General features: G+C 44.2%; 2 protein-coding genes across 5 annotated transcripts in view; both read left to right on the top strand.

Annotated features, from left to right (window-relative positions):
* Positions 1 to 4,442: 4,442 nt before the first annotated feature.
* On the top strand, positions 4,443 to 17,281 carry PDCD7 (programmed cell death 7). 2 transcript variants are annotated; one of them, XM_027571643.1, is made up of 5 exons: positions 4,443 to 5,356; positions 7,272 to 7,410; positions 13,193 to 13,429; positions 13,695 to 13,782; positions 15,491 to 17,281. In XM_027571643.1, the coding sequence occupies exons 1-5, from the start codon at positions 4,484 to 4,486 to the stop codon at positions 15,612 to 15,614; spliced, it is 1,461 nt and encodes a 486-aa protein (XP_027427444.1). In that variant the 5' UTR covers positions 4,443 to 4,483; the 3' UTR covers positions 15,615 to 17,281. The 2 variants fall into 2 exon arrangements, with proteins under 2 accessions (XP_027427444.1, XP_027427445.1); XM_027571644.1 differs by lacking the exon at positions 13,193 to 13,429.
* Positions 13,693 to 21,666, top strand: part of UBAP1L (ubiquitin associated protein 1 like) — a 26,223-nt gene continuing 18,249 nt past the window's right edge. Inside the window, exons 1-2 of one of the 3 annotated variants that reach the window (XM_027571648.1) lie at positions 13,706 to 13,782; positions 20,025 to 20,048. The gene's annotated coding sequence lies outside the window, so the exon portion shown is untranslated. Of the gene's footprint in view, positions 13,783 to 20,024; positions 20,049 to 21,666 lie in introns of all 3 variants that reach the window. The other 2 variants (XM_027571649.1, XM_027571646.1) reach the window with 2 other exon arrangements.

The following is a 21,666-nucleotide window of genomic DNA, read 5'->3' as shown; positions in this document are numbered from 1 at the left end:
ATTGGGGAGGGTATATGGTATAGTGAGCACTGTGAATTGTGTAAGACTGATGAATCAGACCTGTACCCCTGAAACAAATAATACATTATATGTTAATAAAAAAAATAAGATAGTTGGGAGTTCCCTGGAGGAATGTTATACTCTGCCTGCCTCAAGTATTTGTCAGTGGGCTTCAGGTTATAGGGAAATTTCATTTTATTTACATTCCCTTCTACCTTTGTTTTCTACATCACTATAGAGGGGAGGGTGATGTTAGGGCTCCAGGAAATTGAGTCTATGGGTTTCCAAAAGTTAGGCTAATAATGCTTTTTCCTTGTAAATCACTAAGACATTGGTGAACTGACCAGAGAATCATGTCTTGCAGGACTGTGGTCTCTTAGTTAGCCATTTGTTTTTCCCTTCCCTTAGTTTTAGGGCAGCCAGCAGTGCCTGAGGAATGTCACACAAGTCCCACGGGGGGGGGGATTGTGTTTGTGGGGTGTCAGTTGTGCTTTGTCCTCAGCTTGCCTTCTGATCCTCATCAGTATAGATATGGACTCTTACCCAAGGGGTCCTCTATTATTGCTTTGAAAAGTAAAGATCTAATGTGATGCTGCAGCAATTGGACATCCAAAGTGGGGAGGGTGGGGGAGAACCTCAACCTAAGTTTCACACCTTATACAAAAATTAACTCAAAATGGATCACAGAGTTAAATGTAAACCTACAAAACTTTTAGAAAAAGCACAGGAGAAAGTCTTCAGGATTTAAATAGAGCTAAGAGTTCTTGATCTGACTCCAAAAGCATGATCCATAAAAAGAAACACTGCTAATTTGGACTTCACTAAAATTAAGAACTTATGTTCTATTTAAAAGCAAAAACAGGGGCGCCTGGGTGGTGCAGTCATTAAGCGGCTGCCTACGGCTCGGGTCATGATCCCAGGGTCCTGGGATCGAGCCCCGCACCGGGCTCCCTGCTCCGTGGGGAGTCTGCTTCTCCCTCTCCCACTCCCCCTGCTTGTGTTCCCTCGCTGTCTTTCTGTCAAAAATAAAATCTTTAAAAAAAAAAAAAGCAAAAACAAAAAAACCCCAACCCTGTTAAGAGGATTAAAAGACAAGCTATAAACTGTAAAATATTTGTCGGCCACATATCAAAGGACTCATATCTAGAAGACAACTCTAAAATACCAACAGAAGGGGCGCCTGGGTGGCTCAGTCATTAAGCGTCTGCCTTCGGCTTGGGTCATGATCCCAGGGTCCTGGGATCCAGCCCCGCCTTGGGCTCCCTGCTCCGCGGGGAAGCCTGCTTCTCCCTCTCCCACTCTTCCTGCTTGTGTTCCCTCTCTCGCTGTGTCTCTCTGTCAAGTAAATAAATAAAATCTTTAAAAAAAAATAAATAAAAACTAAACATGGATAATTGGCAGGGATGAGCCCCCCCCCCCACCAGAGGAAACCACCCTTATAAAGGAGTCCTCCACCCTTTCCTATATGATAGGTGACAAAAACCTGATTGGATGACAGGCACAGGGAGGGTTAATCAGATTAAACAGCCTGTCAGCAAAGTCCACAAAATCCCCCTAGACTTAGAAACTCCAGTGGCAACCCTCTTAGGTCCCCTTCCTCCTTGGGTGTTTTGTGCTATTACTTTGCTATCTCTCAATAAACCTTGCTTTGCTGCCCACCACTGTCTAGTCTACCTCTTTATTCTTTGAAGCAGTGATGAGGGAACAGAAGGCAAGCTGAGGAAAAAGCCAAAGCTGGCACCCTACACCCTGCCCCCCGCCCCCACTTTGAGATATGACATTCCTCAGGCACTCCTGGCTGCCCTAAAGGAAAAACAAATGGTTAATTGATAGAGATCACAGTCCTGCAGGACAGGAGTCTCCCTCAGTTTACAAATGTCCTAGTGATTTAGAAGGAAGAAGCTTTCTTATCAATGGCCTAACTTCCAGAGACCCGTTAACAGTTACCTGAAGCCCTAACATCACCCTCCCCTCCATAAAATTAAGGGAGGCTGAGGCAGAAGGAAATGTAAATAAAATTGAATTTCTTTTGAACCTGAAGCCTATTGACAAAGACATGTGATAGGAATGTAACATTCCTCCAGGAAACAACCAGGCCTCCAGTATCCTGAGTCTTTAGCATATGACAGTCCTTCTGGACAACCCCTTTGTCCTCACCTCCCCAACTCCTGAGTATATAATCGGCCACTCCTCAAGACCACAGGGCAGCAGCTCTTTCTGCCCACGGGTCCTGTCCCCATGCTTTATTTAATAAACCACCATTTTGCACCAAAGATGCCTCAAGAATTCTTTCCTGGTCGTTGGCTCCGGACTCCACCCACTGAACCTTACCTATATTCCAAAACTGCATCAGCAGCGTGACCAAGAATCACAAGGCACCAACAGAGAAAAAAATCCTGCAACAATATGACCCTGCAATTGCACTCCTGGGCATTTATCCCAAAGAAACGGAGATTTATGTTCACATAAAAACCTGTATACAAATGTTTATAGCAGCTTTATTCATGATAACCCCAAAGTGGAAACAACCCAAATATCCTTCAATATGTGAATGGTTAAAAAGTGGTTTCATTTTATTCACACCTTTTTTGCATACTTCTATTGCAAGAAAAAGGAACACTATTGATGCAACCTGAATGAATCTTCAGAAAATTATGCTGAGTAAAAACAGAATCCCAAAAGGTTATGTACTGTATGATTCCATTTATAATTTTTTTTTAAGATTTTACTTTTTATCTGACACAGACAGAGATAGCATAAGCAGGGGAAGCGGCAGGCAGAGGAAGAGGAAGAAGTAGGCTTCCCGCTGAGCAAGGAGCCCAATGCGATTCGATGCGGGGCTCGATGCCAGGACCCTGGGATCAAGACCTGAGCCGAAGGCAGCTGCTTAACCGACTGAGCCACCCAGGCGCCCCTATATAACATTCTTGAAACGACCAAGTTATATAAAGGAGTACAGGTTAGTTGTTGCCAGAGGTTAAGGAAGGGAAGTGGGTGTCGCTATAAAGGGATCCTGGAAGCAATGATAGGGAAATGTTCTGTTTCTTGACTATATCAAAGTCAGTGTCTCAGTTGTAATATTCTACTACACTTTTGCAAGATATTTCCATTGGGAGGAACTGGGTGAAAAGTACACAAGATCTCCCTGTATTATTTCTTTCTTTCTTTTTTTTTTTTAATTTGAGAGAGAGAGAGAATGAGAGAGAGAGAGCACGAGAGGGAAGAGGGTCAGAGGGAGAAGCAGACTCCCTGCTGAGCAGGGAGCCCGATGTGGGACTCGATCCGGGGACTCCAGGATCATGACCTGAGCCGAAGGCAGTCGCTTAACCAACTGAGCCACCCAGGCGCCCTCCCTGTATTATTTCTTACAACTGCACATGAATCTACATTATCTCAAAATAGTTTAATTTTAAATAACTAATCTTGTGGCATGGCCTTTACTTCCTCTCCAGCTTAAAACCCTCCAGTGGTTTCCCATTGTTTTTAAGATAGTAGATCCTGGAATGCTATGATCTGTCCTCCCAGGCTCCCTCCAGGCTTTCTGGGCTCCATCAGACATGGAGAACAAAGGCAAAAGGAAAGGTAGATCAAATTAATTTCCTTAAAATTTGCAGCCCATTGACAAATACTCGAGACAGGAGAGTAGGACATTCCTCCAGGAACTCCCAATTATCTTCAAGTTAATGCTTTGCGAGAGGCAAAAAGCAACCTTAGCTTGACCATGGCCAGGCCTCCAGGATCCTGTCAGTCTTCTTTAACATATGAAAATCCTTTTGGAAATTTCCTTTTGTTTCTACCCCCACCCCAACTTAAAAGTATATAACCAATCCCAGCTCTTTCTGCCCATGGGTCCTGTCCCTGTGCTTTAATGAAACCACATTTTATGCACCCAGAACCTCTCAAGAATTCTTTCTTGACTGTTAGCTTCAGGACCCCAGCATCACATCCTTTCCATACTGGTACTCTTTCGTTCCCAGACTAGACCTACTATCTACTGGAGTTTTTGCAAATGCTGTTCCTATCTGAACTGTGCTTCTCTCTCTTCTATTTATATCCTACTTACCAGAAGGCTGAAATTCTTAGGACAGTCTCTCCTAATTTGACTAAGTCGAAATCTCCTATAAGCTATTCTTGCCCAGTGTTTTCCTCTTTGTTAGAACTTCCATTCGCCGCTGCACCTCTGCATTTGTCTGCACGATTACTTGATTAATGTGTTTTTTTAGTAGACAGGTAGTTTCACGAGGGAAACTGTATCTGTTAGTTACAATGTTTGCAAGGCAGCTGGCTCCGCACATAGAACGCTCAATAAGAGCAGTATTTAGAAATTGAAGAACTGAATGAATGCCCACAAATGCGGCGGGCTCTCGGGCCGGCGCGTCCCATTGGCGTCGCGCGTGTACTACGTCACTTCCTCCCCGGAAGACACCCTTTCTAGGGGAACCGCTCAAATTCTGTCACTGCTCAGACTCCCTCCGTCGTGGATATGGCTCTGCCGCCCTTCTTCGTCCCGGGTCGCCCAGGCCCGCCGCCTCCGCAGCCGCCGCCTCCCGCTCCCTTCGGCTGTCCGCCACCGCCGCTGCCCTCGCCGGCTTTCCCGCCGCCTCTTCCCCAGCGGCCCGGCCCCTTTCCGGGGGCCTCCGCCCCCTTCCTCCAGCCCCCGCTGGCTCTGCAGCCCCGGGCCTCCGGGGAAGCCTCTCGAGGCGGCGGCGGTAGCGGCGGTGGCGTCTTCTACCCGGTGCCGCCACCACCGCTGCCCCCGCCGCCGCCCCAGTGCCGGCCCTTCCCGGGGACCGACGGTGGCGAGCGGCCGCGACCGCCACCGCCCGGCCCGGGGCCGCCCTGGAGCTCGCACTGGCTTGAGGCACCGCCGCCGTCCGACGTACTCGGGGACGCGGCCCTGCAGCGCCTGCGCGACCGGCAGTGGCTAGAGGCGGTGTTCGGAACCCCGCGGCGGGCCGGCTGCCCGGTGCTTCCGCGCGCGCCCGCCGGGCCCAGCCTGGGCGAAGTGCGCGCGCGGTTGCGCGGGGCTCTGCGCCTGGTGCGGCGGCTGCGCGACCTGGGCCAGGCCCTGCGCGAGGCCGAGGCCGATGGCGCGGCTTGGGTACTGCTGCATGCCCAGGCCGCGCCGCTGCGCGCCCAGCTGGCCGAGAGACTACAGCTGCTGACCCAGGCCGCCTATGTGGGTGAGGCGCGGCGGAGGTTGGAGAGGGTCCGGCGCCGCCGCCTGCGGCTTCGCGAGAGGGCCCGGGAACGCGAAGCCGAGCGGGAGGCTGAGGCCGCGCGAGCAGCGGAGCGCGAGCAGGAGATTGACCTTTGGAGGGTCAAGTGCGTGCAGGAGGTGGAGGAGAAGAAGCGGGTAAGAGCAGCAGCAGATGCGCCGGGACTGGAGGTAGTGATGTTTGGAACCGTAAGGGCCGTGAGGCTTTGCGCTGTCGTTTCCCATGTTTAAGCCTCCTTTTACTCATTCGTAAAATAAAAAGGTAGCCAGGCTTTCCGACCTCGTCTTTATGTTGATTGCGTGTAAATGACGCATAGTACAAAACACAAATGCTCTAGGTGAACTGCGGGTCCTGTAAATACAAAGTATAGGATTACACAGTGGCGTTGCAGGGCTTACAGAAGCCCTGTCTCCTGCTACAATGTTTTGTCCACTTACTAACGTTCAAGGCGAACAAAAATCTGGGTCCTTGTTTCTTGTATTGGTCCACTGATTTTAATACAAAATATAGAGCACTTGGTGCCTTACCCTAATTGGCTGATGGGGCAGTAGTGATGACTTTCCCAGGATTCCTTTGTTTAGGAATTTTAAACCACATATCCCCAGGTTTAACAGTGGTGTTTTTGAGCACTTGCTGCATACTAGACACTATGCTAAAGCCTTTGCATATGCCAGATCTTTAATCCCTGTAACAACGCTGAGAGGTAAACCATATTCTCGCCATTTTACAGATTAGGAAATTGAGGTGTAGAGAAGCTAACTTGCCAACAATCACATGCTGGTTTGTAGCAGTTTTACTCCTGATCTGAGCCCAGGTTGGCTGATTCCAAAGTCTTTTGATCTTACGTAGGGGCCAGGGTGAAAATGGAAATTGATCAGATAGTTGTTGAAGGCATTCTCATTATTTCTGAGTGCCTCTAGGTGCCTGCCGCCCTCCCTTCACTCTACAACCAGCTAGGGTTTCCTTCCTCCTCTTCCTCCTTGTGTCTGTTACTGCCCTAGAATCTGATATAACTCCCCACTGAAATGTGATGGCAAGATTTGTTTTCACACCTCCAGGAATATCTGTGCTTTAAAGGAGAATACTTGGAGGCAGCACCATATTCTAAGGGAGTTAGCATCAGTTCCACAGACATTTAATAAGGACCCATTATGTGCCAGACCCATTGCTGGTGATAGGGATGAATAGGATATAGTGCTTGTCCTTGAGGGGCTTAGAGCCTCAGGGGGACCATGTCTGTCCAGCATGGTATGTGTTAGGGTTTCAACTGTAGGTGCTATAGAATCCAGAGAAGGAATATCCAGCCCTTTGGGGGATGGTGTAAGGGAAGACTTTGTGGATGATATTGTGACATCTGAACTGAGTCTTAAAGGAGATGTCGAAGCCAAGTGAAAGCAACAGGTGCAGTTCCAGGCAGAGAGGGTAATAGAAGCAGAAGAGGGAAACAGCATGGTATGGTTGTAATGGTGGAATTACAGGCATTATTTGAAGATGGGAAGAGAGTTTTAGGCAAAAGGATCTTTCTTACCATCCACATGAGGAACCAGAGTCATTTTGTCTACATGTGAACCAACTTAAGAAGAGTAGGATAGGGTCTTCAGTGTTTGAAAGGCTGTCATGTCAAAAGATCCTAGGCACTTAAGAACAGTGGAGTACAAGCCACACGTGTTGTGTGTCACTGACAGAATTGTAGAGTCCTGGGCCCTTCCAACCCATTCCTTATCTTCCCTCCTAGTCTGAATCTTTAGGTCTGGGAGTCTACATTTTTAATAAGAGAGCCCCAACTTAAAGTTGATGCAGATGTTCCTTGGACTACACTTGAAGAAATTCCAAGGAAGAAACAAAGATCAGCACCCGCATGGAAACTGCAGAGAAGATAATCCCTTGGCTGGACCAGTGTAGGAGAGGAATTTCGTCCAGCCTAGGAAATTGAGATGGAGATCCAGTAGAAACTCTCAACCCTGCAACTGTCTGATCTGAAATCTACCTTCTAGGCAGCTGTTCTTTGCTGTTCCTAATACTAGGGTCTTTCTCATGGACTCTCTTTTCCAGGAGCAGGAACTTAAAGCTGCTGCTGATGGTGTCTTATCTGAAGTGAGGAAAAAGCAAGCAGACACCAAAAGAATGGTGGACATTCTTCGGGCCTTGGAGAAATTGAGGAAGCTCAGGAAAGAGGCAGCAGCAAGGAAAGGTAACCATGGCTTTGCATTTATACTTGTATTTATTCCTCGATTGCCCTGCTCCTTCCCTTTCTTTACCCTAGCCCCCCCAAAATTTTTGAAGGAAAAATGTTTGATAATTTTTTTCACCCAATAGAGTAATAAAGCTTGTCAGCAGTACCTCAGAACTTTTGAAGCAGAAGCCTCAGACTTTGTTTACCCCTCTGTTGACAAGGTTGAAAAGAGGGGCAGGTGTGGGAACCCACTATGCTGTCTTTCCTTTGATTCATCATTCCCACCCCAGGCATTCCTGGCTACGCTTCTCTGAGTGAGGTTTGCAGGGCTGGTCACCTTTGCCCAAGTACCAAGGCAAAAGCTATTCTACCTTTACTAGGTATTTCAGAAGGTGTTGAAAACTTGGCATGCCCCTTCAGATAGGTTTCCAACCTGAAACATGATATTTATAAGAGGTGTGAATGGTTGTTCAGGACAGGGAGTACCTTGCAGACTGCTTGGATGTCCTCAGCTTACATGCTTTTGGATCAGAAAACCTTAGTCATCTCCTCTTGCCTCTAGAGGGAGCGTTAGTTTTCTAGAAGATCCCCAGTTGTGCTTTCAACATTTGCCTTTTTTTTTTTTTTTAAGATTTTATTTATTTATTTGACAGAGAAAGAGCACAAGCAGGGGGAGCGGCAGGCCAAGGGAGAGGGAGAAGCAGACTCCCCAAGGAGGAGGGAGCCCAGTGTGGGGCTCGATCCCAGCACCCTGGGATCATGACCTGAGCTGAAGGCAGCCGCTTAACCAACTGAGCCACCCAGGCGCCCCATTTGCCTGTCTTAATCTTTACTCTTGCCAGTCTGTTCGTGTGGAGGGCCCTCAGTTTCATCTTAAGTTCATTTTAAGTTCTCACTATCCTTCAAAACTAAATACAGATTCAACATTGTCCATCCTTCCCTGATCTGGGCTGAGGGGACCTCCTTCTCACTTGCACCTGGTTTGGACCACGTGCTGCCTTATTTAGTGGGCTATAGGCCATTGATATTCACCAGGGATATTTGAGAACACACAAATTAGCAATTACCATGATAGCAAATGACTTCCCCTGTGTGGTTTAACATATAAATGAAACTTGTGAGTCAGACCCTTAATAAAGTTTCACTGGGATGTGACCATTGTGTATTCAGCCAAGCTCATTCACTAGCTAAGTGATTAGCTTCTGCGTGCCAGCCTTTAGAGTGGCTGATTCAAATTCAGGCCTTGGAAGCAGATGACCCCATAGCACATGAGTCAAAGGGGAGTTTGCATCTACAGTGTCTACCGTTATCTCTTCCTTAGGGAATGAAAACCTGAGGGCTATTATTTAATATTCTCCTACTTCATGTCCTCTGTGAGGTGTGTGGTCAGTGAACTTTTGCCAAGTAGATTTCTTAGCATAATTTCTCACTATTAGTCTTTCTCACTTTGGTCCAGAAGAAGGAGGAAATTTGGAGGAATTGTGATATATAAAAATAAGTAGCTTCTGTAGAGTTAATGGACTTGAATGTAAAATGATTTGGTAACTAGCTGCTAGTTGCATTATATGCTTAAAACTTTTCCCTCAAGGTGTGTGTACTTCCAAGTAAAGGCTGAGAGAATGAGGCTGGATGTGTAAGCAGGGCCACATTGCAAAGTGTCTTCGGGGCCAGACTAGACTTCTCACCTATGCTTAAAGCTGAGGGGAACCATTGAAGGATTGTAAGCAGAAAGTGAAATGACAGCAATGATCAGTGCTGGTGGAGCAGAGAAAGGTTTGGAGCATCTAGGAGGGAGGGAGAAAAGGAGAGACTGAGAAGGCTGTTCAGTAGTCTGGGCATGGATAATACGGGAGTGTGAACTAAGGGTCAGATGATGAGTTGGAGAAGAGTAAATGGATTTAAGAAATAGGAATAAAGGAGAGAGAGAGAGTGTATAAGTAAATAATTTGGGGAAGTCAGCAATGGGAGGAGGAACAGATTTGGGGTTGGCGAGTTCAGTTTGGAACACGGTAAGTTTGAGGTGCCTGTGGTACATCCTGGTTAAGAGGTCATCAGCATGTAGCCACAAGTAGGCATGACCTTAAGGAGGTTGTATAGTACAAGGTGAGGGCCAAAAAGACAAAATCCTGGGGAATGTCAAAATCCAGTTGGATAAAGGGGTGGCCACAAGAGAGGTCAGAGAAGTAAAAGGAGAAGGTAGGTCCCCTCCCTCCTTCTGAAAAGTGGCAATGCTCAGAGAAATTATGTTATCTTGGGCAGGTTACCCAAACATCTCTTTGCCTTGGTTTCCTCATCTATAAGAAGGGAATAATGATAGTACCTAAAGACTGAGGAACTTCCATGGCAGTTAGGACCCAATAGATCATCAGTGAACTATGCTGGGTGCATTTCAGCAGATTGGTATGGGTAGAAACCAGAATAGACTAGATTAAAGAGAGAATAGGAGGTAAGAAAAGCAAACAGTGAGTTGAACTTACTAACATTTGCCTGGGAAAAAAGGAGAGAGCAAGATCAGTATCTGACAGTGTAAAGGGGCGGGGTGGTAATCTTAGGATCATGGGGAAAATTTGAACATGTTTAATTGCCGAGCAAAAGAGTGAGTAGAGGGAGAGGGTCAGAGAGAAGCAGAAGGGTTAGTTGATGACTCAGGGTCCTACAGGAGGTAGGGAGACTCCTGATCCCAGGTGGTGGAGGGATTAACCTAAGTGTAGAAGGATCCACCTTTTTTTTTTTTTTTTAAGATTTTATTTCTCCATTTATTTGATGGAGAGAGAGAGTACAAACAGGGGGAGTGGGAGAGGAAGAAGCAGGCTTCCCGCTGAGCAGGGACCCCGATGAGGGGCTCAATCCCAGGACCCCGGGAACATGACCTGAGCCGAAGGCAGACGCTTAATGACTGAGCCACCCAGGCGCCCCTAGAATGATCCATCTTCCACTGGAATGAAAATGAAGGAGACAAGGATGGGTAGTCATGTGAAAGAGTGAAATTAGGGGCCGAAAGTTAAAGAGATGTCCTGCCTACTAGCCTGTTTTCTCTGAGATCGGTTAGACGGTTTGCTTCAGAGACAGTAGAGAAGGAAGGCTTTAGGAGAGCAGTAAAGGTTTGAGATAACTGCTGTGAAGAATGAGTACGAGCCAACTAGAGACCCATGGGAGTATGGTTGTAGGGAGGTGCTGTGGGCGCAGCTGATGTCGTTGTGTACTGGCACTAGATCATACATAATCAGATGACTTCTCCCAGGAGTGCTCTGCGACTGGCAGGCGAGCACAGGGCTGTTAGGGTTTTGCTTTAAGAGTGACCATAAGTTGTGGTGAGGATGAGTAGAAGGGGGGTGGATTTGGATACATTCGCTTGGAGGTATTAGTGAAGCTGACAGTCTCCAGGGAGGAGATGAGTGCACTGGAAGGGTAGAAGGTCCTAGTCAGAGAAGAATCATGCTTAAGACTTTAGAGGTAGCAGATTTTTTTCTCACTATGGCCAAGGTTCAAAGACCAGACAAAGCCCTAAGGTGTGGGGGGCTGAAGGGAAAAGAAGGCATTGGTATGTAGGAGCTGCAGGAGCTGGAGGAGTGAGTGGGAGAGGTGGAGGGAACCTAAACCATGTCAGTACTTGGGGTCAAGAGAAAGACTGGGTGAGGATTGCCATTTCTGAGGAAATGTGTCATGGAGATCAGAAGTGATCAATGAAAGGTTGGTGGAGGCGTGGGTTCGTGGTGCAGGCCCAGCAGCCTGAGATGGGGGCAGGCCACCATTCCTCTTGGGGTTTTGGGGGGGGGCACTTTGGGGCTGATGGAGTGTCTGTATTTTGGCTGTACTGGCAGATTTTAGTACTATCTGGCCCTTTACAGAAAAAGTTCGCCAATTCCTGGTCTAGGTAAAAAATTAAACAATCATGAAATTATTACGAAACAGGGTGGTGACAGCTTGAGTTTCTCAGTGCATAAGAATTTTGTGTGTATTTGGAAAATAGTTGGCAACTTAATAGAAGATGGATTTGAGTTGTAGAGTTTCTATAGTTGGGACTGAGTGATTGGAAACCTGTCCAAGCAAAGCAGTCATGAGAAAATGACCTGGGGAAATGTTAGCCTTGGAGGTGAGGATAGGAGAGCGAATTCCACAACCACCTAGTGGGGATGGTTGAAGGAGAAAAGAATCAGACCTCCAAAGACCTTGATCAGCTCTTTTAGGAAGCAGTTTAGTAGCACATTTAGGCGATCCTGGAAGTACTCATAAACATTTCTTCTCTTGAGGATTTATCTTACAGAAATAATCTATAGAAGGAAAAAAGTAACATGCCCAATAACAGTATATCATAATAGGACATTTGGAACAGCCTAAGTGTCCAGGAGTAGGGAGTTTGTTAAGCAAATTATGGTACATTGATTTGATGAAAGAGGAATAGAGCCATTCATTAATTATAAAGACTGGAGAAGAATGTAGAGAATTGAAATGGAGATGTAGAAATTCCACATATTATGTTGAACTATGTGACACTGCTAATGTATGGATGAACAGAATGACTGCAGGCTCAACAGGGGGAAATAAAAATGGTTGATTATGTTCATGGTGTTCGAATTTTTTTCTTCCTTGTATCTGGTATTGTTAAGATGCTTCCATAATAAGTACATTTGCCTTTAAAATCTTTGAGGACTAACAGGATGGCCAATACCCACATCACTCCAGGATGAATCACCAGCAGCTTCAGCAGCTTTTCTATCGCAGGGCCGTGTGGTAGTGAGTACACAGCTGCGCCCCACTCAAGTGTTCATTAAATTTTAAAACATTTTTCTTATGAAATTTTTTTAAAGATTTTGTTTGTTTGTTTATTTATTTGGGAGAGAGCACAAGCCAGGGGAGGAGAAGAAGGAAAGGGAGAAGCACACTCAGTGTGGAGACTGACTTGGGGCTTGATCTCCTGATCCTGAGATTACGACCTGAGCCGAAATCAAGAGTCGGTTATGCGTCTGCCTTCGGCTCAGGTTGTGGTCCTGGAGTCCTAGGATCGAGCCCCGCATTGGGCACCCTGCTCAGTGCGGAGTCTGCTTCTCCCTCTCCCTCTGACCCCCCCCCCGGCTCCTTCTCTCTTTCTCTCTCAAATGAATAAATAAAAAATGTTTTAAAAAAATTTCTCTCATGCACAAAAATAGAACATCTAAATCAAATACACATAGTCAACTATGATGCCATTATCACACATAACAAAATTAGTAATAATCCTTTGATATCACCTACTAACTAGTCTATAATCAAATGTTCCCAATTGTGGCACTAGCTATGTTGCCTATCCTATTAGCTGACCTCACATTTAAATCAGGGTGACTAACCATCCCAGGTTTCCCAGGATGCTGTGCTTTCAATATTAAAACTGGGCAAACTGAAATATTTGGTCACTCTACACTAAGCAGCAGACTGTGAGGTGAGTGTGGTTGGTTGTATGTATTTCTTCCTCATTATCCAAGTGTGTTCTCCCAGAACTTCAGACTCTGTTAGCAGAATTGTTTATTAGTTGAGCCTGGGAGCCTGTGCTGTGGGCGTATCAGAGTGAAAGAAGTATAAGATATTTCTCTCTAGTGAGCTCACAGCCCAAAGGATTAAAGCCATTAGAAATAAACTCAGGTTAAGTGGTAAGGTCCAGAGAGAGGAGTTAGGGAAAGTCAGGGTGGGGTCAGATTAATTGGAGACTCAAGATGAAATTGAGCCTTGCAAATTCATAATGTAAGTAGGACTTTGAGTCTCTTACTAGAACACAGATTTGGGGATAAAAAGTTTTATCTAAAATGCCATTTGGATCTCTGCCTAGGGGTCTGTCCTCCAGCCTCAGCAGATGAGACTTTTGAGCATCATCTTCAGCGACTAAGAAAACTCATTAAAAAACGCTCTGAATTATATGAAGCTGAAGAGAGAGCCCTCAGAGTCATGTTGGAAGGAGAACAAGAGGAAGAGAGGAAAAGAGAATTAGAAAAGAAACAGAGGAAAGAAAAAGAGAAATTTTTACTTCAGAAGCGTGAAATTGAGTCCAAGTTATTTGGGGATCCAGGTAAGTTCCTCTGTAACCAGGGGAGAAAAGGAAAATACTAGATTGGCAGCTCTTTTTCCTCATGGATGATCTCAACCTAAGCTAAGCAGCAAATGGCACCTTCAAGATTTGAAATTCTAAACTGTGTACTAGAAATCATGGATAAAGATGAAATATTTGATCACATTGTGGTATCGTCATAGTCCTAAGCTCAGTCAGCTTGCATTGAGAAATACACTCTAGATAAGAAGTGTGATGATGTGGTAACGTGCCTTTTCTTTTTCAGATGAGTTCCCACTCGCTCACCTCTTGCAACCCTTCCGACAGTATTACCTCCAAGCCGAGCACTCCCTGCCAGCACTCATCCAGATAAGGTCAGAGGGGCACTCTCCATGTTTCCTTCTCCTTGGGTAGCAAGAAGTACTTGAGGTGCTTGTGTTGTTGAGGTCTATTGCTATCTCTCTCTCTTTTTTTTTCAATTTCTTACTGGTTTATGTAAGGTTTCTAGGTACTAAGGATGCCACACATGCCTTTAGTCCTCAGTCCTTGAGAAGTAGTAGATGTCTCTGTTTTAACAGGTGAAGAAACTGAAACTCAGGTTGTGATTTGCCCAACAAGTATTGGCTCATGCTATAGCTCTTGTACTGACTTAAAGGATTGGCTTCCTTTTCCTAATTCTCTTCTGCTGCTAAACAGACCAAGGGAAGGAAACCCTCCCTGCCTACTTGCCTGTAGAGGCTGTTTAAGGCCCATACCAGCTGTGAGTTCCTACAGGTCAAAGCCAGGAGAGCTAGGAACAAGGAATCTCATCTTAATCTGCAGTTACTAATGAGTTGGGCCAAGTTTTCAGCTGTCTGGGTCTCACTTTCCTCACCTACAAAATGTAAATGGTGGACTAGAATGTGGCCTTCAAACTTCAGCAGTAGCGTTCTTCCCAAAGACAGTCTTCTGAAAAATCCATTTGTAAAATAGTTGGAATGACTGGGTTCCGTAGGCAGTTCAAATCTGTTATTGAGTGGAAGCACTTTGTTGTTTCCTAGATTTCCCCAGAACATCTGCTTGGGGCCTAGCGGTCTTGAAAGCCTGGTTTGAAAATCACTGGACTAAGTGATCGCTCAGGTTCCTTCCATAGCTCTAATGATGCTTTTTAGCATACCAAGTTTGTGTTCTGGGAAAAGTATATTTCTGGCTAACATACAAGTTTTAGCTTTTAAACATAAGTACAGTCGATTCTCATTATTCACAGTAGCTATGTTCTATAAAGCTGCAGGTACTGAATTAGAGAATACTGGACTGCTACCCCTCAAAGAAATACAGGGTTAGGTTCCTGTGAGCCTGAAGCCACAATGTTTTCATCAACCGATCAATATATAACATCGTTTTACATGGATTTCTTTTTAAAAACACCTTACTTAATATATATTGTCGATTCATTAACATTGAACTCCTAGCTAACAGCATTGTAACTCCTTCAACATAGCTTCTCTAGCAAGCATGTATTCTCCATAAGACATACCCCAGCCTTCTCACGCTAGCTAGCACTGCAGCAATATACCTGGGGGCCATCTTACAAAGCAAAGGCACCAGTAAAAGCACAAATATGAGGAAAATGTGGTACTAAATAGACTGTAGAAAGGACACACAGTATGAGGCTGAAAACAAGAAGACAGTGTCACCTTATTCAACCTCAGTTGGGAATGTGCCTGTCAGGGACTCAGATTTTTCATTGCTCTGTGCATGTTGGCAAGTGGCCACGAAAGCACCACAAGTAATGATTGTGGGGTTACAAACGAATTTTCGTGACTAGGCAAATTTGCAAACATGGAACCTGCAAATAATGAGGATCAACTGTATATTATTTGGTTATCCATAAGATTGTAAGTTCTTTGCAGTTATTTGCCCTTCATATGTACATTTAAGAAATACGGTCTTTTGCATAATGCCTAGAAGTCAAGTTCTTTAGTGGACTAGTAGTACATCAGTCATTTGAAAGCTAAGTCCTGAAATAGAGTATTTAGTTGCTAAACATCTTGCTTGGAATAAAACAGAAATAAACAGTTGTTCTACAATGTTCTTATTAAGGCATGATTGGGATCAGTACCTGGTGCCATCTGATCATCCCAAAGGCAACTCCGTTCCCCAAGGATGGGTCCTTCCCCCGCTCCCCAGCAACGACATCTGGGCAACGGCCATTAAGCTGCATTAGTAAAGATGCTCCAGGAGTGGTCCGGCCAAGGCTCTTTCCAGCTCTAAATACTAGTGATGCCACCATCTTCTTGTGCTGTAGACTAAACCACAACCTCTAAACTCCGTGTGGCATTGCCCTACCCAGAAGTTACGTTTTCCTTGCGTGCTCTGTCCTGGCCGGAGATGCCTCTTGAATCAGGAGATTAATATGGTTCTTCAGGGAAGGACCTAGGTGAACTGGGGTTATTACCACAGGCAGTGGCCTTGGTTCACCAAATTTGCCTCTGTTTTAAAGGGGCTTGGTACAGAGTGACTTGCTAATTTACTCTTAACTGCCTTGTGTGGTGATGGGTAAGTACACTCCATACACTCAACGCAAGTGTGCACTGGGTAGACTTAGCAGCCCTTCCCCCAGTACTGAGTGTGAAGGCAGGCTTGATACAAAACCTCCTTACCCTCCCTACCCAGAGAACTCTCTGACTTCTAGGAGGAAAGGTCAGAAATGCCTTATCTTTGGTTTTGTGACTCGCACTTTTGGTGCAACTTGAGAGGCTGCAGGCTAGGCTGCCAGAAAAGCTCAGTGACCTAGTCTGGTAGTCCTGCAGAGAACATTGGATTGTGGTTTAATGGATAATGGCTGCATTTTCCCGTGTGAGAAGGATCCTAACAAAAACACCTGTTTTTTAAGTTCCTGGAGGTCTTAGATGTTCAGAATCCCCAGTGATAGACATTTATTTCCCTATGGGAGTGGGACCGTAACCTCACTCAGTCACATTGTAGGGGCCGGTATAGCTGTGGAATTTTCTTAGAAACTCAAGCTTCCAAAAACACCTATGTAGTTAAAGCTGGGAGGAAAGCAGATAAAAATAAAATCAAATTTATTTTTTTATATTCATTAATAAATGCTGTTGTGCCTGGAAATGATTGATCATATAACATGTCAGGGGTTTGTTTTGTTTTGCTCTTTGTCATCTGTTGTGTTATTTATATTTCCAAAAAGCTGAATAAATACCATTTTTATTTTTTAGCTTGAGCCTTTGCCCCCAAATTTGTTCCTTACCAAATCACTGCACACACTTTCACACTGATGAAACACATTTTCACTCCAAAATGCAAATTTGTGAAATAGACATTTGCTATAGGGAGGTGAACCTCAAGCACCAAACTTTGTGGAATCTAACTCTGGGTAAGCAGGAAAGGACACCAACTTTGGAAACGATTTCATGTGGTTGGAAGCTCTGGGGTGTAGCATGCTAACACCTTTGTTCTTTTTCTGTTGAATCTGCACTGTTAAATTTATATATTCTGCGTTTCAGAGTTAAAGGATAGGATATGAGGGCCAGCACTCCAAAGTGTATGCCTAAGCTCATAAACCTTAAAATCTAATGTGATTAGCCTCACATAACCCCATAAGCCTGTGTGTCCTTTTGTTATAAATCTCCACCATTTACTCTCTGATGAGCTGCAGAAAGAGTAGAAATAAAAGATGAATTGTATGATGTTTTCAGTATCCAGGCAGCCTTGTCACTAAGACATCTGCATTGATGGGAGCACGAGTGTGAAGCGGAGATTCAGGAAAACTCAGAACCCAAGGGGCATTTAACCCCAGGTGGAAAAAAAACATTCCCTCTTTCCTCGTTCAGCTTCTGCAAAGTTTTAATAAAGTAAACATTACTTTTGTCGTTTGTTTGGTTTTGTTTTAGAAGTTTTTCCTGGTTTATTGCCTTGCGTGGTGGTAGGGGCAGCAGCTGCTGGTTCTTAATGGGTTTGGAAAGAAAGACAGTGTCTTTAATGAATTGTACTTCTGAGAATACGGACAGTGTCGTAATCTTTAACCACAGTCTTTTTTAATTTATCATGGAAAATTTCCAACATTGAATAGTAAAGAGAATAGTATAATTTTTTCCATATACCCATCATCTGGCTTCAAATAACTGTCAACTCTTTTTTTTTTTTTAAGGTTTTATTTACTTATTTGACAGAGACACAGCGAGAGAGGGAACACAAGCAGGGGGAGTGGGAGAGGGAGAAGCAGGCTCCCCGCAGAGCAGAGAGCCCAATGCGGGGCTTGATCCCAGGACCCTGGGATCATGACCTGAGCCGAAGGCAGACGCTTAATGACTGAGCCACCCAGGAGTCCCCAAATAACTGTCAACTCAGCCAGTCTTGTTTTATCTGTATCCCCACCACTCTGGATTATTTTGAAGCAAATCCCAGACATTATATTCATAAGTATTTAGTATGTGTAGCTCAAAAGATATTTTTAAAACTTAACCATAGTGCCATTATTGCACTGGAAGAAATGAATGACTCCTTAATATCATCAAATACCCAGTCAGTATTCAGATCTCCGTATCTCATAAGTGTGTTTTACATTTTGTTCAAATTAAGTTCTAGATGCAATCCATACATTGTTACTGGTTGATGATGTCTCAAATTTTGATAATCCGTAGGTCTTTCTTTCTTCTTCCTCTGCACTCTTGTACTCTGTCTCTCCCTTACAATTTATTACTTGAAGAAATTGGGCCATTTTTTCCTGAAGAGTTTCCAGTCTGGATTTTACTAATTGCATTCTTGTGACAGCATGTTCCTCTTTCTCCGTATTTCCTATGATTTAGTGGTTAGAGCCGTACTGTCCAGTAGGGTAGACATATATGGCTATTGGGCACAAGGAAAGAGGGAATGGTTTTTTTCCAAAAACCTGGGGTTAAATGCCATACATGTCTACATCGAAATTGAGAGTTTGAATTGGAAATTGAGTTTGAATTGAGATGTACAGTTGCGTGCATGGATCACATATTTCTACTGGACAGCACGGATCAAGAGTGCACACATTTCTTGACCGCATATAGATTGGAATTTTCTGAAAGTATTTCATAGGGCCTATGAGATTTTTTTTTATTTTAAAGATTTTGTCAGAGAGCACACAAGCAGGGGGGAGCGGCAGGCAGAGGGAGAAGCAGGCACCCTGCTGAGCAAGGAGCCTGATGCAGGCCTCCATTCCAGGACCGCAGGATCATGACCTGAGCGGAAAGCAGACCCTTAGCCGACTGAGCCACCCAGGTGCCCCAGCTGGAATACTTCTAAAAAGAGAAACATCCCCTCATCAATCATTTGGTTACCCTAGGGTACAGTTTGTACAGGAAAGGCAAATAAGTATTTCCTTTTTATACTAGTTTTCAAAGTAATGAGCTGGACCCCTAGCATCCTCCAAAGGTGACCAGTGAATTTTTTTTTTTTTTAAGATTTTATTTATTAGAGAATGAGAGAGAGCACAAGAGGGAAGAGGGTCAGAGGGAGAAGCAGACTCCCTGCCGAGCAGGGAGCCCGATGTGGAGCTCGATCCTGGAACTCCAGGATCATGACCTGAGCCGAAGGCAGCCGCTCAACCAACTGAGCCACCCAGGCGCCCTGACCAGTGAATTTTAAGTATCCTTATGAACTCAGATCTAAACATATTTGTCTTCCAACCCATTGCTAGTATTTTCTTCATCAATTGCCTCACCTTTGGTCAGTGGGAGCCCATTTAACTCAGTTCCTGAATTCCCACTCAATTTCAGTATTCTAAGTTTGTCTTGCACATTTCCTATCCCAAACCTGGAAGCAGTCATTTCTCAATGACCCCTGGTTCCTGTTCAGTGGAAAAGGTATTTATACACCACATTCTGCATGATAGGGGTGGTCATCGTTCTTTTTTTTTTTTTTTTTAAAGATTTTATTTATTTATTTGAGAGAGAGAATGCGAGAGAGAGAGAGAGCATGAGAGGGGAGAGGGTCAGAGGGAGAAGCAGACTCCCTGCTGAGCAGGGAGCCCGATGCGGGACTCGATCCCGGGACTCCAGGATCATGACCTGAGCCGAAGGCAGTCGCTCAACCAACTGAGCCACCCAGGCGCCCGTGGTCATCGTTCTTGCTGGTTCTTGTTAGTTGGTTTTTATGCTTTTCAGTCAGAACTAGGAACTACGGTCCTTTTGAGCTGGCAGACCTTTTCTAAATCATGTCTTTTTTATACCTATATTTTTATATTGAACATAAATTAATGAAAATAGAGAAACTCATTCAAAGATTAACAAGAAATATGTTGATTCATCATGTCCTGTATAGAAGAATATTGTTTGTCTTATTTCCCAGTAGAGGAGACCCTGGATTTGTGAGATACTCTGTAACACAAAGCATTTGTTTTTAAGAAGTACAAGAAACGCTAGAAAATGAAATAAAGAGATTAGTTTATATGTTAAATACTAAGAGTGTTCAGCCCAAGTGGCTGAGTTTATGACGTCAAAGGATTTGCCACAAGCCAATCAAGGTAATTGCTCTAAACCCATTCATGTTCCTGTGTCCATGTGACTTGTGCAAGAGTGTATCAAGAAGCTTAGCTGGGATTATATCATCGGTTGTAGCAATTTACTTTTACATGTTTTGTCCACAGGGAAGCTATCCTGGGAGTCACAAGGTAAGTACAAAGTATGTTTTGTTCCATTCAGATAATAATATAGAATATATAGAAGGAATGTGAGTGCTATGAAGTATGAGCAGTGATATATTTTAGGGACTAGAGATTACATGAGGCATTTCCAACCAAATCTTTTTTTTTTCTTTTAATGCTTACAACCAATAAACTATTCCTGTATAATTAACTGTTAACTTTTTTTTAAGTTTCTTATTTGAGTAATCACTACACTGACACGGGGCTCAAACTCATGCCCCCGAGATCAAGAGTTTCATGCTCTTCTGATTGAGCCAGCCAGGCACCCCTAACTGTTAACTTTTGGATACGCCCATACAGTAATTCCTGACTTAGCACATCGGGCTATTGATGAAGAATTTGTTTCCAGTGTACGTTCCATTTGCCTGTTGGAATAAACTGAGTTTCTCATAGTCTCTGAAGCAAGGATCAGTCTCTGCGGCAGTTGGTGCTAGAGTGCATAACTGTGCAGAGCACTGGTACTTCTCAACTTCATTAACTCAGTGCTTGCCAGAATGTGGATACCAGGACTTGAACTGTGTTCTTGAGAAGTTGTTTTTACCATTTGCCAGGAACGATATTAAATGCTGGAGACATAAAAAGGAGCAGAAAGAGGATTCCTGCTCTCCTGGAGGTAGAATCTAGAGTAGAGAAGCTTAATTATATGGATAGTTATAATTGTGATACGTACTACAAAGAAAAAGTGATTAGTCATGATTGATATTTTCCATTGTTCAAATATTTATTAAATGCCTGTTAAGGCTCAGATTAATTTGCTAAGTATGAGGGCTATAATGGTGAGCAAAATACCAAATACTCCCTCATACAGGTTTTGAGGAGGATAGATTAATACCCAGTTAATTGATCCAACAGTCGTAAAAAATGTGCTGAGTGCTTTGAAGGAAAAGTATGGTTCTATAAGACACCCCTCTTTTTTTCCAAATTGAGTTCTGTAATGCATTTAGGTGAAATGGAAAATATCTGTATGTCATATAGTAGAGGTAAGAATTGTTACTCAGTTTACATATGTCTATGCTAGGTCACAAAGTCAAATGTATTTCATACTATGGGTCACAATAAAAAAATCTTAAAAGCCACTGTACTGGGTAGATCCACCCAAGTTTAGGGGTTGGATCGGGAAAGGCTTTTTTGAGGAAATGATGTTTCAGCTGAGCTGTGAAAAATGAACAGCTATAAACTAGTACAGAAGAGACAATAAGAAGGTAGCAAAAATTTGGAATAGCATATGCAAAGGGCCTGTGTTGGTCCAAGAGACCAAGGCAATTGAAGACTAGCATGGCTAGAGTAAGACAGGAGGGGAGGTAGTAGGGGCCAGACACTGCAAGGCTTTGGAAGCCTTTATCAAGAGTTTGGTTTTTATTCTGAGAGCAGCTGGGAACCATTGGAGGCTTTTAAGCAGGAAACTGGCTTAGTTTGCTGTTTTGAAAGGATCACTTTTGTCCCAGTATATGAAACAGAATTATAGTATTAGGATGTAAGAGGATACGTGGACACCAGTTGTCCAAGTGAGAGATAATGGGGGCTTGGACTCCCATGTTAGCAGTGGAGGTAGCATGAAATGCCTGGATTCCAGAGATTTAAGAGA

This window comes from Zalophus californianus, chromosome 6 (genome assembly GCF_009762305.2).
Source record: "Zalophus californianus isolate mZalCal1 chromosome 6, mZalCal1.pri.v2, whole genome shotgun sequence".
NCBI classification, from domain to species: domain Eukaryota; kingdom Metazoa; phylum Chordata; class Mammalia; order Carnivora; family Otariidae; genus Zalophus; species Zalophus californianus.
This window is presented reverse-complemented; position numbering and strand designations above follow the sequence as displayed.